The sequence below is a fragment of the Saccostrea cucullata genome, unplaced genomic scaffold (assembly GCF_032062105.1).
Source record: "Saccostrea cucullata isolate Sc308-1 unplaced genomic scaffold, CSIRO_AGI_Scuc_v1 ctg1119, whole genome shotgun sequence".
Classification (NCBI taxonomy): Eukaryota; Metazoa; Mollusca; class Bivalvia; order Ostreida; family Ostreidae; genus Saccostrea; species Saccostrea cuccullata.
In genome coordinates, this window is record NW_026929821.1 from 91,722 (window position 1) to 107,898 (window position 16,177).

General features: G+C 33.7%; 1 protein-coding gene across 1 annotated transcript; it reads right to left on the bottom strand.

Moving 5' to 3' along the window:
• Positions 1 to 2,801: 2,801 nt before the first annotated feature.
• Positions 2,802 to 7,749, bottom strand: LOC134282257 (uncharacterized). The gene is made up of 4 exons (XM_062764678.1): positions 7,466 to 7,749; positions 7,012 to 7,138; positions 6,210 to 6,647; positions 2,802 to 3,094 (listed from the first exon to the last, which is right to left on the bottom strand). Exons 1-4 carry the CDS (start codon positions 7,514 to 7,516, stop codon positions 2,859 to 2,861), a joined length of 852 nt encoding a protein of 283 aa, XP_062620662.1. The 5' UTR covers positions 7,517 to 7,749; the 3' UTR covers positions 2,802 to 2,858.
• Between the last annotated feature and the right edge of the window lie 8,428 nt (positions 7,750 to 16,177).

Here is a 16,177-nt window from a genome sequence, read left to right on the forward strand (position 1 = left end):
TCATATTAAACAGACAGAAAAGGCAAATGTAAGAAAACATTTATTTTTTAAAAGATCGTTGAATGGATCGAGTTTATATTAACATTATTGTATCAAGATCTGATTTACGTTATTGAACATAAATACAATAGGACAGATGTACTGTTGCAGAAGTATATACAAGTACATTTAGACCTTTGGTCCCGATAGCGTAATCGTAAGCTCTTTTGATTTTATGCTGGCGACTCGGGTTCAATCCCCTTTGTTTCCATAAAAAGTTGTATCACTTTTTCAGCTCGTTTTTGCGGTTTTTTTTTCAGAATCGAACGGAAGACCTCTCGTTGCTCGCAACGAGTTTCTTTTCTAGTTTTTATTCTATAATTATGCTTATTCTAAAAATATCATTTTTATTCGATACAATGTGATTCCTATTCGAATAGTTGTTATTCCTATTCGATAATTTGTAATTTGTATTCAATTAATTGCTATTCCCATTGGAGGAAATATGACAGTATGATTCCTATCATAAAATATCATTCTTTTTTGAAAACACTCGTTTCCTATTCGATGCCATTAATATTGGAAAACATGCGATTTCTATTCGCTAATTTTGTCATTCCTATTCGATAATTTTATCTTTCTTATTGGATAATTATTTGGTTTATATGCAATCAACATGATCAAGTTGTTGTTCGAAAACATACTAGCATCCATTCCTATTCGAAAAAGTTCGATTCCTATTCGATAAACTTCTTATCTTATTGCATACGTTTATCTCTCCAATCATAGTCCTATGCGATGTTTTCTTATTCTTTTTCAATAATTGCATTCTGGGAAATATGACAAAACTAGAACTGGTTGTAAACTCATAGGAATGACATGTTTAAGATATTTTCCTCCTCCTATGATGTCAGGGGTTTTTGCAAAACCTGTTATTACTTTAAATTCATACCCAATAGGACACTATCTTTTGGAAGAATGGTTTTCTATAGGGGTAATTATAAATATTGGTAAGAAAAAGAATTTTATAAATGCATAATTTCTTTCTTTTTTTTTATTAATTAATCAATCTTTAAAAAGTCTTGACAAGGGCAATAACTTCTTCTAAGGTATCTTCATTCACGCATTTGAAGCTGGACAATTCTAATGTTAAATAGTTTCCCTGATTTTCACTATTCAAAATTATCTTATAAGTAGCAAGTATTTTGGAACTTTCAGCATCAGAATTATGTATTTGACAGTTTTTACATAATTTTTATCATACTGTTTACAAAAAATGTACGATTTTTTATGTTGACATATGCTTCTGTTAATTTATGTCTCCTATCTTAAATAGTATGGCAATCTATACATTTTTGACAATAATTGGTAAATTTAAAGTTTATAAATCAAAAATTGAACCATTAAAATCGTTAGGTTGGAAAGACCTTAACATGATTATCGAATATAAATCATTTTATAGAAATGACAAAATAATCGATTAGGAATCACATATTTTCGAATAGAATAACAACTTAAAGGTGAGGAATTCTCAAACAGAAATAATTTTTTCTTTGCAAAAGAATAACAACTAATCGAATAGGAATCATATGTTATCGAACAGGAATGACATGATTTAGAAAAAGAAAAACAAAATTTTTGCATAATAATGAGAAAAAAGTATAATAATGCAACGTTTTATCCGCCATACCATGAACAGGTGATAAGGGGTAGGATCCAATTTCTTTTTTCAAGCCCTTCCACTTACTCTTCTCTCTTTGACTACACTATAACGTGCCTATTGAAGGGGGTGGGTTCACTTTGTTCAATGCCTATATTATGTCTATCTATGCAAAAAGTGGGGGGGGGGGGGTAAGCCTTTCCCGACGCCTATGGATTAAATCACAGTTGTGAAAACCAATGCGTAAATAAGTGGTTTTCGTGTTTTGTGCTGTTGAACTTAGAACCGGTTTCATGATCAAAATTCCACGACCCGGCTCAGTTTTCAACGGACTAGGGTCAAAATTCAACACATTTGGTCTCTGTATTCAACGTTGAAAAATAACCCTCGGGTCATTTTTCAACCCGGGTCAAAATTCAACGTTCCAACGGCCGTTGTAGAGTGTACCGTCGCAAAGCGGAGCGGTACCAGGACGCTTGTGTTGTGCAACGGCGACAATTCGGTGGAGAAAGCGTTATGGTGTGGAGTGGAATCATAGCACGTGGTAGGACCCCTCTACAAATTGTGAATGGAAATCTCACCGGCGTGCGCTGTCGAGACGAAATTATTTAGCGCCATGTGATACCCTTCATCCAGGGATAGCAAAATCACATCACTTTACAACAAGACAACGCAAGGTCACATGTTGCACGTGTAGTCAGGGACGTTTTAGTTCAACAGCATGTCGTTGTCTTGCCATGGCCAGCTGTTTCTCCCGATTTGTCGCCGATCGAGCACGATTAGGATGAAATGGAACGACGTCTACGTCGTTTGCCGAATCAGCCGGTGACGTTGGCTTATTTAGGCCAGGCCTTAACCAACATCTGGAACAACATCCCACAAGCATATCTGAACACTTTTGTGTCATCAATGAGGCGCCGTTGTCAAACATGCGTGAATGCAAATGGTGCTTACACACGTTATTAACTTTGTTAATTTAATTCTTAATACCAGTGTCTTTCGAGTGTTCTGAAATTCATGTTGTTTGACGTTAACGTTAATGCATTATGAAATGTTGTAATGAATACATTAGTTAATAATATTACAAGAATTAAAAAATTGTTCATTGTAAAAAAAAATTATTATCTTTTTATGTATTAAATAATGCCCATTTCCCTTTTTCGCTAGTATATTTAAAGATAATGCTTTAATACATTGCGATAATTGTATTCAATATTTTTTATCTTAAGAATTCCTCTATAAATAATATATTATGTAAAATGTATACTTGTTTACCTTCCTCGTATCCAGAGAGGATTGTGTATACTGAGTAATATCTTTCGACTTCTGTATCACAGACTCCATTAGACCAGTCTGTAGGGTGTATGTTTCTCCAGGTACAATAATTCTTCCAAAATTGGACAAATTTTTCAGAATCATTGTAGAATCGATTTGGAATCATTCTGTCAAATCTGTCTGTATGACACAGAAAAATGTTGGAGATCACGAACAGTATTCAATATCAAAGTCCATAAAACTACAAAATATGAGCAGACCAAATACGGACCTCCAAAACATCAGAGGTGAGATCAGGTGCCATTGAGGAGTGAGCATCCCCTGTCGACCGGTCCCCACCGCCGTGTGCTCCATGTCATGATCGGTAAATAACGGAAAAATCCGTCTTCAATTCAGTGTATAAATAATGGACTAACAATTAGTATGAAAAACGTCAGTCAGCATTAGACTCAATGATAAACTGTTTTTGCTGACAAGGTCATTGTATCGACAATATAACGAAATAATGACTTTAAACGAGACTGCTGATACTTTTGTTTCATCAACTTGTTTGTCAATAATTTACCTCGTTTTAGATATTGTTCATACGTAGAGCATGCTCTTGCGTATCGAATCAGCTGAGATATATAAACTCCGTATGCAGGTGATGAATGTATATTGCTGCATGAGTAAGGGAAGTTGACGATAGAAAAGTTAAAGTAATCACGTTTATCATAGAGCTTAGTTGTTAGATTACCATTAACGTCTTTTTCAAGTAAAATATTGAAGTATAAAGCAGATTTGTCAGACTCTGTGGTATCTTTTATCTCAAAATCACCAGGATATATCGTATCGGCAAATGAATGGAAATTACCATTGTTAATTGACAATAGGTCGTCGATATATCTATATGTCGATTTGAAGGCAACAGCAAGTGTTTTCTTCTTTTCACACATAAGGTTTTGCACAAATTCTGCTTCATATGAATACAAGAATAGGTTTGCTAATACCGGAGCACAATTGGCACCCATTGGAATTACAATAGTTGGGTGGTGACGTGTGAAAACAAAACAAAATAAATTCTAATTATGAAACATGCTAGGGAAAACCATTTTACAAATTCATCATAGATTTTGTGTTTTCGATTCCGATAGAAAACTTATAAGTCTTTGTGCAATTTTCAAGGAGTTGTCTAGAATATTTATTAGGGCTTAATTGAATGAGAAAATCAGAACACCCACGTTTAAGATGTGATTTTCATATTTGCGTTATCCAACTGGTTGGTATGATGTTTCGATATATTAACGAGCTTTAGGCATTTATTTTTTCAAAAATAGAGTTTGATAAGAAAATATAAATATGATATACTCTTTAAAACATCTGCATAGGATTTAGGAACGGTGCTTCTTCTTCCAGCAGGATTTATGGAGTTTAATTATAATGTATTGTAGACATTAAAAAATGTGTCTAAAAGAATCAAATCATAAATGTGCTGCAGAATTACATATTCATGTAAATACTTTATTTTAATAGGCATTCTCTGTAACCACTTAAACTTCGTTGCCATGCACGCACGGTCACCGATTTATTTTGATGAAACTTCACCCATGCTTAGTACTTGACACCGGAAACAAATATCAAACAAAATTTCGTTGCTATGTGTCTCGGTTGCTATGGCAACAGCCGGAAAAGTTTGAAAAATCGAGATTTTCAGCCACTTTAAATCTTGACTGTGGCTTAATAAAAACTAGAAAAAGCAAACAAACCATTCTCACAAAAACATGACACCTTGATGTCACTTATACTGTAAAGAAACTGTTTAGAATATATCTCTAAGTAAGTGGTATCCAAGGGTACATTTGGAATACATTTAAAATGCTGAAATATGCTGAAAAACACTCCGTATTCACTAATGGTAGGTGTTACATGCTCAAACTCAATCAACGACTTAAGAAAAACAATGAAAATGTTTGACCTTAAGTATATAAGTATAAGCAATATTATTCTATAAATAACTTTTATGGTTGCCATGGTAACACAGTGTAACCATGCAAAACCAGTAACTAAGATTGGGTTAATGCTACTGTCTTGAGGAAAAACATGAAAATTCAAGACTGGCAAATATGCATCCGTAGGACCTTGCAACACCAAAACCATAAGAAAATTCGGTATAATTGCTACTTGATAGTGTTACCATGGAAACAAAGTACCAGTGCTTAAAAGTGAATTATTTTTCGCTGCATTAAGAATTAAATTGCCATTTAATCAAGAAACAAATAAAAGGACTAAGCTTAAATTGTACTTATCTGTTAGAACTGAAGTTGAATATCATATATTCATAAAATTTGATGAATAAAACAACACTATTGCTAGGGTTACCAAGAAGGGAAAATGTTTGATTTTGTCTACTTTATATCAATATTAAACCCTGTGTGCCAACTTCTTGCATCCACTTAGAGATTGGATGATAGTCAAAATTAAAAGTCAAGTTAGCTGTTAATAAATATCTATCATAAAAGTTTTGGGATTCTACATTTAAGGGTACGTATCCAAGGAAAGAAAATATTTTTCAGGTTTTTAAGCATATATTTTCTGCTTATTTCCATAGCAACGCTCTATTTAAAGAATCTTATCTGAATTTTTTCAAATGGGAAAACTTGGAGCACACCAACATCTTATAAATTTGATCATTAATTATGAGGAAATGTGCTTTTTTTAAAAGATAGGATCAGACTTAAACATACATAGTGTTACTTTGAAGGCTCTCTGTGGTATAAAAACCTTGGCAACTATTGCCAACCAAAATGAAATATCATATTTTGTTCTTGGTATATGTTTCAAGGCTCTTTTTTCTATTATTTGGTCACACTTCATCCTATAACTGCTTTTTATCTTTGCGTGTATGACTTTATAAAATTCAATGATTTTTTTTTTACTTTTGAATAATTTGTTACCATAGTAATGTATGTAATAGTTGATTTACCAAACATGTTTATCATACATTTGAGACATCTGACCTTCAACTTTTGGAAACAGTCATTGCCAATTGTTTGCTTTGCCGCAATTGTTAACTATGGGGCTCTAAACATTTTTAAAAATGCCATTTTTCGAACTTTAAGACATGTTGCCATGGTAACTATAAAACATAGCAACCAATTTTTGTCTGATTTCAGTTTAGGGTATCAATGACTTTTATCATAGAGAGTTTGGAGAAATTCTGAGACTATGTGTGCCACAGCTCCTATATAAAATTTCAAATCATTACAGAGAATGGCCCTTAAATCTAGCTTCACTAAAATAAGTGAAGGATACATACATGTACCTCCGATAAGTTGTATTTCTCTGTCAATCTTCCCCTCCATTACCAATCTCATTAGCATTAGAGATCTCTTGTCTTGTGGACTTGACACATCAAGGTTTAAGATATTGGACTCTGTTTCAATATAATATAAAGGGATGTCTGAGACCACATCCACGAAAAACTCTTTGTCTATATCACTTAGCAAACAGTTCTCTCTATAAGATTCCATTATCTCCCATCGTGTGTAACTTGGGATAAAATACACAGATAGGAGTTCTTCTTTGTTTTCAACCAACAGTCCCACCAATTCCCTGTCCTCCAGCTCTTTTAGCGTCTTCCAGACATCAACGTCTCCCATAAAGATGTCATCATGCAAAACAACATTTTCTTCTCCATACAGAAACATGGTGTAGAGAACGACACGCTGATTGTCTGTTAAATCTGATAACGGATCTGTCAGAAATATAATCATCTCTGATATATCAGTAAATATGACAAAATTTCAAAGAAAACTTCAACATTATATCAACAAAAAAACCAAACCAATTGCATATCTGTCAACAAAATCTCAAAAAAGGGACATAGGTGATTTATTACACTAATGATCGGTAAACAAAGAAATAGTTTTATAGTTTTAATCAATACATTTCATTGCTGTAAAAATGTAAGAATAAGAAGTTAAATATTCCTAAACAATTATTTCTATACGGTGAAAGAAAACATATTTCATATAAAATTTAAAAATTCATCGAATATGTAAGGAAAGAATTTTAAAATTTCCAAGAAAAGTTTAAAAGAGGGCAAAGATTTTACTCACCAGAGGTCAAAGGTCGGTCTCTGTGTTGAGAGTGATGCTCACTTATGTCGGACTTAATACTTGCGTCATCAGAAATGTTGCTTTTAGCAGAAGAAATGTTTGTCTTCAATGGTTCTCTTTTAACATCCTATTGATGAAATACCAACTTTTATCATAAATTACAATTTGTATAATACAGATCCGTATCATACTGAGAAGTCTATTACTTATGATTAATAAAGAGTGTGTTTTGTACATCTACGCCAGAACTAGTATGCTGTTATCATCGGAACGTAGGGGCTGGTATAGACGTAAATTTGTAGCCCTAACCTTAATGTATCATTTCTTTTGTTACATGAAACTGATTTTAAATGTCTTCAGCATTTAAGTATATGTTTAAGATATTATCTTATCTTTAAAAAAAATTGTATGATTTCCCTGTGCTTTTTTGTCTTATCAAAATATATAAACTTACATTTTCCTCCTCGCCTGTCCTTTCTTCACTATTTATCGTCTCAGCCATCATTTACCTGCTTACTCAACAACATGAACACACCATTACCTTGTTCTTCAATCGTCGGTGGTTGTCTTCTTTTTTTTAGATTGTAAACACGTATATGAAATAAATATATTTTATTGTATATACATGTGTGTTATCATTCTTGGTGTTTTATTGTATTCTTTCCATCCATATGGTCAAATATAACCTCACAATGGTCATCTGAAAAGAAATACACGTATTTTATAGATAAAGATAGGACTGTAGAACATTCATCAAATCTATTTGAATCATATTATCAATGTTGTACAACCTCAATCTATTATATGATGGCATATCCCCCTACATGCAAGATAAATTTACTGTATGTCAACATGCAAAATCAATATGTCAACATGCAAGATGATTAGGTCTACATGCAAGAAAATTATGTTAACATGACAAATTAAACATAAAAAGAATATGATTATAAAATGGGAAAAATTACTTACTTATGCCGGTTTCTGAAATCATACATGTACATGCAAGATGAAACATACTTATGTTGACATGTGACTTATTTATTCTAACATGTAACATAATTATGTAGACATGCCACATATTTATGTCAACATGTAAGATAATTATGTTAGTTAACATGCAACTTATATATGTCAACATGCAAGATAATAAGGTGCATGTCAATTAACATACATATCTCGCATGTTGACATATTCAAGCTGCACGTCGACATTATCATAATTATCTTGCATGCAACATAAATAAGTTACATGTCAACATCATGTTGTATATTATTTGAAAAAGTAGGGGCTACTGTTGTTTCACTTTATGATCAAAATGTTCATTTAAACAAAGGGATACGAAACTATATTGTATATTATCTAAACGAGGAAGCATTTCCAAAGAAATCAGAATCAATTTCCAAACACACCAATCACACTCTCCGGATCTGCACGGGATGCTACTGATGATCAAAGGTGTTGTGCCACAAATTTCCTCTGAATTGAAAGGTTAAAGCCACTCTAAATAGATTCTTAAGAGAAAGGCATCAGATTAATTATAAGTTGTGAAGTGGTAAATTAAACGGAGATCATGCGCCGTCTAACACAGGATGAGAGGACACGTGCCCTCGGTATGCTACAGGTTGGCACAAGACAAGTCGCTGTGGCAAGGGTAATGATTATTTTTCAGTCTGTCATCAACAGATAATGATCCAGACATCGTGCTACAGGGTCTGTTCAGGATAGACCACGATCTGATCGACCAAGGGCAACAACTCAGACTCAGGACAAATTTCTCCACACTATTGCCTTGCGAAATTGACTGGTAAATAACAGCAAATCAGATAAGGTCTCAACTTCCAAGGAATATTGGCTTGGTAGCGACTATCAGGAACGTGTTGGTATCGACCCTTATTCTTAAGAATCTCTCATCGTCTTTTTATGACTGTACACAGGGTTTCGAATGAATTGACAAATATTTCCTTAAATGGACATAGACACAGTTTCAGCTAGAATATTTAAATTTCTTTTTCCCTTTTTACAATTAGTTAACTAAGGTCGTTTCTAATGATTATAAATAATTTGAACTTCAGTTTTCGAGATACAATACAGATTTAGAGCTCGATATCTTTGTTTAATAAACTAGGTCCGTGTCATGGTTTTGTTTACATATGTTAATATACCAATATATGTTCCTCCAAAACAGATAATTTCAATAAAAAGTTAATTGTAAATGCGAATAGACAGTTTCTAGTGATTTGCTGAATTTCGTTATATTGTAAATATGATATTTTCTATATGTAAACAAAAACAAGGCTCGTGTCTTGTTTATGTTTACATAAACTTTAAGTTTTCTATCTCGTTTGTTAATAAACAAATGATGTTCAGAATTTTGCTGATCATTACATGATGCCATATAGCTAGGAATTGTAAACATTACAATTTGTTTTAAAAATTCAATTGAAACTGTCTCCATGTCTCTTTAATGTTTTTCTGTCATTTGTTTTCCTCCTAACCTTATGATCTGCAGTTCATTGTCCATGTAAATTAAGTATCCCTACTTTTTTTAAGAATAGTATATCTTGTATGTACATATGTATGATGTCAAATGCAGTTGTTTTTAGGTAGATTTACCAATATTCAAGTTATATTTTCTAATAAGGTTGGTAAATTGCATGTCAGCATAATTATTTGCATTATGTTAACATAAAATGTTGCATGTGTAGTAGACTTAATTATGTTGCCTATTAATATATACAGTTAACTCTTTAATCAAATAGTAATATCAGAAACAATACTACATGTTATGCGTGCATTTTCATGGATTAGACAGTTTGAATGTTTAAGGTTTCATTAAAGGTCAACATGTCAAAATTTTTTTTTTTACAATAGCTCCAATACAATATGAGGTATAAAGTTGAAACTTAATAACAGTTTATCAATATATCATTGTTTAAGGTCATACGCAACGTAGTTTGACCTTTTTTGGATTCTTCCCTGGAGTTGAAGAGTTCCACTAAATGAAGGACCTGTGTGCAATATTTTTAATGTCTATATATGGATTTGTATACCTCTTCTAAAACAATTTTTGATGAAAAAAAATCTAGAATTTTTGTTTCAAAATTTTTGTATATTTTCATTTGAATTATGCAAAAACTTTCAAAATTCCATATCTTATCAAAGCCCCTGGTAATGCATGCTGATTTATTGTCTAAGAACATGTAATGATATTATAAGTTTAAATTTAGAATATCTTCAAAAATCATCAGTAGGTAAGGTATGTTGCGTATGTCCTTAACAGATTGAAAGTTTCACTTGAAAACAAACAGTTAAAAAAAATATTTATCGAGAAAAAATATGTCAAAAAATGTACATATTTTTTTAAATGCACCAGCTAACTTCTGTAATATTAGTGAAAACCATCATTGCAGAAATAATGATAATATATATGTTTATCATTGAAGAGTGTTGGACGTGAATGGTCTTTTAAAGGCTCTTATTGAAAACATAGCGTGTATAAAATACAAGACCCCTATAAAATCCGCCATTTGCAATGTACTTTCCATTTCAAATCTTCACATTAGGACAAAATAAACAGGGAAAACGACTTGCCATTGATAAACATATATTTTTTGCAATGATGCACTTCACTAACAGTATGGAATTAATTACGTGTATTTAAAAAAATATATATGCATCTTTTTTAAAAGAATTTTTCTCGACAAATATTTTATTAAGCATTTGTTATCAAGTGGTACTTTCTATCTGTTAATCAATGATATAATATTTATAAATGTAAAAGTTTCAACTTTATAAACCACATAGTTTTGGGGGTATATTGTAAAAATAAATTTTTCGAGATGGTGACCTTTGATGAAACCTTAATGTGATATTTAACCTCAATTTAAGCATTTTTTTTCATATCCCCAATAAACCATCTTATTCTTTTACAAAACATAGAAAACGATATATTATTGGAGCTCTGGTCTGTGAAAGGATCACATGAGTAAGATGATCTTCTAACCGGATAAGTATGATGTTGAGTGCACATCTTCCAAATTTGCAAATTTCATGACCCCGCGTTCTGGTATTAGGGAAGGGTTGTGTTTAATCGGCAGTAAAATGCATTATAATTACATTGTATTTTTTTTTTTAAATCTTTGCTCCTGTGCATATTGGAGGCATACAAAGTTTTAATAAGCAAGGGTATTTTTACCGGAATTCTGAATATCTGGACCATTAATTAAGTTAAGTGTCCTGGTCCTGGCCAGGGCTCTATTTAATTTGCATACTACTGAGCGAAGCAAAGTAGCGTTCTATTTTTGAAAAGTAGCATTCTTGCTTATCATAACCATGTACTTCCTTTTATTGAAAAATAACCTGGAGCATAGAATATTTTAAAATATTTGATGCATTTTTACTACCATATAAGTGGAAATTTTAACGGGACGCAAATTTAGCGATTTGTCCTTAAAAATTTGTATTTTATTTTTAGTGAGATGTAATTTTAGCGATTTTAAAAAGCTCAGTTAAGAACATATTATAAATAAAACCTAATTATTATAAATAAAACCTAATTAATTTTTATTGATATTCAATTATAGCGATCTCAGCACCCTTGCTATATAATACCTAAATTAAATTCACGCTAAAACTTCTGCTCATATTCGGTATATCATCAATAGAACCCCATCCCAATACCAGACCTCCTGACCCAGGGGTCATAAAATTCACAATTTGGAAGAGGCAGTAATGCTCATCATAACTTTGAACTTAGATTTTTACAGTTGTGTAACCAGGATCAAATAAGATTTTCACTATTTTATCAATAGAGCCGTGCCAATACACCAGAACCCCAGAGTCTGGGGCATAAAAATCACAATTTTGGAAGAGGCATCCATGCTCATCATAGCTATAGGTACTTAGTTTATTTAATAACCAGGAGCAGAGAAGATTTTCAAAGATTTAATGCATTTTCACTATCAATAGAGCCCCATCCAGAACGTACCTTGATCCTGGGACCATGTAAATCACAGTTCTGGAAGAGACACTCATGTACTTATTTTGTTTAATACCCAGGATCAGTGAATATTTTCAAAGAATTTGTTCGTTTTCACTATACACTCAATAGAGCTCCGCCCTAGCACCACAGCCGCTGACCCAGGGGCCATGAATTCCACAATTTTGGAAGAGGCAGTCTTGTTCAACATAACTATGTACATGGTTAGTTTATTTAAAACCTAAGAGCAGAGATGAGGATTTTCAAAGAAATGATGAATTTTACTATATTATCTATATAGCCCTGTGCTAGCACTAGAACCCCTGACCCTGAGGCCTTGATTTTCATAATTTGGAAGACTCGATGCTTATAACGATCATACCAATAGTTTGACTGCTTGTGTCCACAAGAAAAGAAGATTTTTGAATATTAATTTTAGCGGTATTGGACCAACCCCTTCACTCATGGTTAAACGGTGGACCTTCAGATATCCGGTCGCCAGTTAACCGGATGCTTCATGATCCGGACTATTTTTCGTCGAAACCGAATTTTTTAGCATTATTTTGTCTTGTTTAACTGGTAATTCAGGTATCTCGGACGCTTCACATATCCGGACAAATTGACAAGGTACCAAAGAGTTAGCATAGTTGAGGCTCCACTGTACTTTATGCCAAAGTTGGTTGAAATTGCTGAGAAGAATGTTCAAATGCTAACACAGGTCGCAAGGCGCACGATGACAGACGAAAACAAATAGCAATAGTTCACCCTAGTTTACTCACTAACTCGGATGACCTAAAAAGAGACACATTATTATGCTGATTGAAATTTTATATCACTACTGTCTTTTTAAAGAATTTATGCTTTTTCACTATATGATGAATATACTCAAAAGCAATATGCAATAAAATGAAGTTTATCAATGTGTACTTATATTAATTTAAAGAGCAATGAATCTAAATCACATTACCTGGAGACATTTTTGTTGCCATGTTATGAAGTTTGTTTTATTGTATCCAGGGGGCCTTTAAAGGGAGATTCCAATTCAAAATATTCACACTCAACTCTTTAATAGTCAAATTTCTGCTGAACCACAAAAAGATTTTATATCTATTAATTTGATTTATATAAACATTGTTAGGCCCTCTTGATCACTGTTATGTTAAAAATAACACATTATTATCCTCAACTGAAAACGAAAGTAGACATGCAATTATTTTATTACGAAGTTGGGGTTTCCAATAGGGTTAACCTTATAGAGGATATTCAATGTTTTGTAGTTGAATATGGAATTTATTTCACGAGTGGGACAGGATTTTTTTAAAAATATTTTTATATTTATATTTTCGTGCAAAGCACGAGTGAAAATATCAAAAAATCCTGTCTCACGATTGAAATAAATTCCATATTCAACTACAAAACATTGAATTTTCTGTTTATTACATTTTCTGTGGTTTTCATCTTTGCCTAGATTCTTTTTACAGTCATAGACTACATGACGTCACATTTGAGCGGTCGAGACATCATAGCTAGATGATAACTTTGTAACAGTAAACATGGATTTTAGCAACATATATTTGGTACCTTTGCCATTCTTTGTCAGAATGTTTTAGTTACTTCTATCTATCTTTTATCAGGTCAAGGAAGATTTTTTTACAACACTCTCAGTTATGAGAAAGAAAATCGAGAGTTTTACCACATTTTTTATATTTGTCACACCGTGAAAGGATATTATTTTGATATCCTTTCACACTGTGACAGGATATCATTTTTATTCAATTAATAAATTACAGTATTTCACTGATAAAATGTAATAAAGTAATTTAGTTCATGATGTTTTAATAAAATGAATTTCATATATAGGCACTCTCCATCATTGACACTTGACCTCTAAAACCCCAAACGACTTCCTTGTCATTGCATGATAAAAATATCCCCATTGTACTTGTGGTCAGATCCCTCCTATTTTATTTTATGAATGACAATTTTTTTTTCTAAACTTTCTTCATTTATACTCAATAGTTCAACCAGTGTATAGACACGGTGACAAATTGAAAAAAGTTAACTTTAGAATTTTGTTGGGGGTTAGTAGGGAGTTAGGATGAGGTCTAAAAGTATGGGGCGCCGTTTTAATTTTATTAAGGTATTTTCTTGTATCAAAAAAATCATTTTTGATATCAGAAATTCGATTTTTTGATATCAAAAAGTCATTTTCTGATATCAGAAAATATGCAAGATTTTTTTATATCAAATATTCGAATTTCTGATATTAGAAAATCCTATTTTAATAACAAGAATTCGAATTTTTGATATCACAAAATCATTTTCTGATATCAAAAAATCTTCGGGATTTTATGATATCAAAAAGTGTAATTTTTGATATTCAAGAAGATGACTTTTCTGCTGATCTGCAAGTCTCCTTCTTGCTGTCTTGCATGCTCTTCATGATACTCCTAATCGTGTGAGCAGCTTCCACACTTATTGTGCTGGGAAACCTCTACAGCCGACCTCTATTGCAAACAGCCAGACACTCCAGCCTCTATCCCTGCAGCCTGCCCTGGGGTCTGCTTGCTTAACGCTCTTTATCTCATGTGCCTCCTCACAATTTTCTTTCCATGGCACAGTCAGCTTGATCGATTGCTACCAACGTCTACGACTGCTGGGACTCTAAAACTACGTCTGGTCTTGGGTTGATTTCCACGATGTTTGGGAAAACTAACTTCTTGTCCAGATCGACTCTGAGCTCCCCCGTCATGTCTTCTATCCAACACTGATGTCCGCCTTGCTACTCTTGTGCCATTCATTGCTTTACCCTGTCTCACAAACTGTATCTGCCTTTGCTTAACTTGTCTGCTGGTCGTTTCTTTCTTTTCTCCATCTCCAGCACATCAGCCAACTCACACAGGACTTTGTTATGTCGGCATCTATATCTTCCCAGGGCCAGCGCATCTTGACATCCTGATAGAATATGCACCATTGTCCCTCTTTTTCCACACAGCTTTCAGCTAGGATCTTCAATTCGCCTCCGCTGTTGTAAGTTTGCAGGAGATGGGAGTGTGTCATACACTGACCTCAGCAGGTCGACGAGATTCTAAACTGGTCCTTCGTCCACAGTCCTACCCAGGTTAACATATTCCCACTCCAGTAAGTCCTAATTCATCAAGGCACCCTGTTTTTCCAGTTCTGTTGATTTTGTTTCCGTTGATTTATTGTATTTTGCCGTACTTCATCTTGAAACATGGTGCGCGTCTCATATACAATGAGGCTTTTGATCACTGCTGGAAGTGTGGCATTCCCAAGCCCTGACGCCCAGTGCTTGTGTTTCCAATGATGTCTCATGCAAATATAGCAATACTCTCTGCTTCGCTTTCACTGATGTTTTTGCTGACCACTTTCTTCCTAAAGTCTTGTCTTGGATCCGTGCTCTTCAACCCTGCCTTGCTGAGTCACGTAGCGCGCTCATTACCAAGCGGCATTTTGACGGTCATTCTTCCACAACAGAGGAAACTGGAATGCGTACCTGGGTTGAGTTGCTGTAGAGACCAATCAATGTAAATGATGGTGGAACTCAAAGTGATCTCTCAAATACCCACTCTCTTTCCTTCCCTTGGCTTCGACTGTAGTAGTTGCAATTTCATATATGGGGTGTAGCCACAAAAGTATTGGTAAGATCCCATGCTTGTAAACCCATGCCTTATACAGTATTTTCTAATTACTCCGCTCCCATCAATCACTTTTAACCAAGCAAGGAGCTTCATCTTTGTCTGTGAGAGATTCATTAAACCACTTTCCCAACAATTTAATCTCGTTGAATCTGCATTTTGGCTTGCCTGTTGATACGCCCCTTTCTCAAAACGAGACATCTGGATTTCTTTGGCTTGAACTTCAGGTGTGCCAAGGAAACGCTATATCATCCAAAGCTGAGAGAATCCATCTTGCCTGTATAATGGTCGTAGTTGTCAAAGTGAGATCATCCATACAGCCTCTGATTGGTGGCTGATAAATCCCTGAGTCCATCCTTGGCCCTCTTGTTTCTCCTTCTGTAGTCCTAGTCACCATCCCCCCCATACCCTTTACGAACAGGATATGAGAGATTGTACATCCTGTGGCTTTCCCTTTCTCTACTTTTTACCTGGATGTGGTGAAGTCAACGACAGTGAACCGGATTTGCGTTCCCGAAGTAGCTCTTAA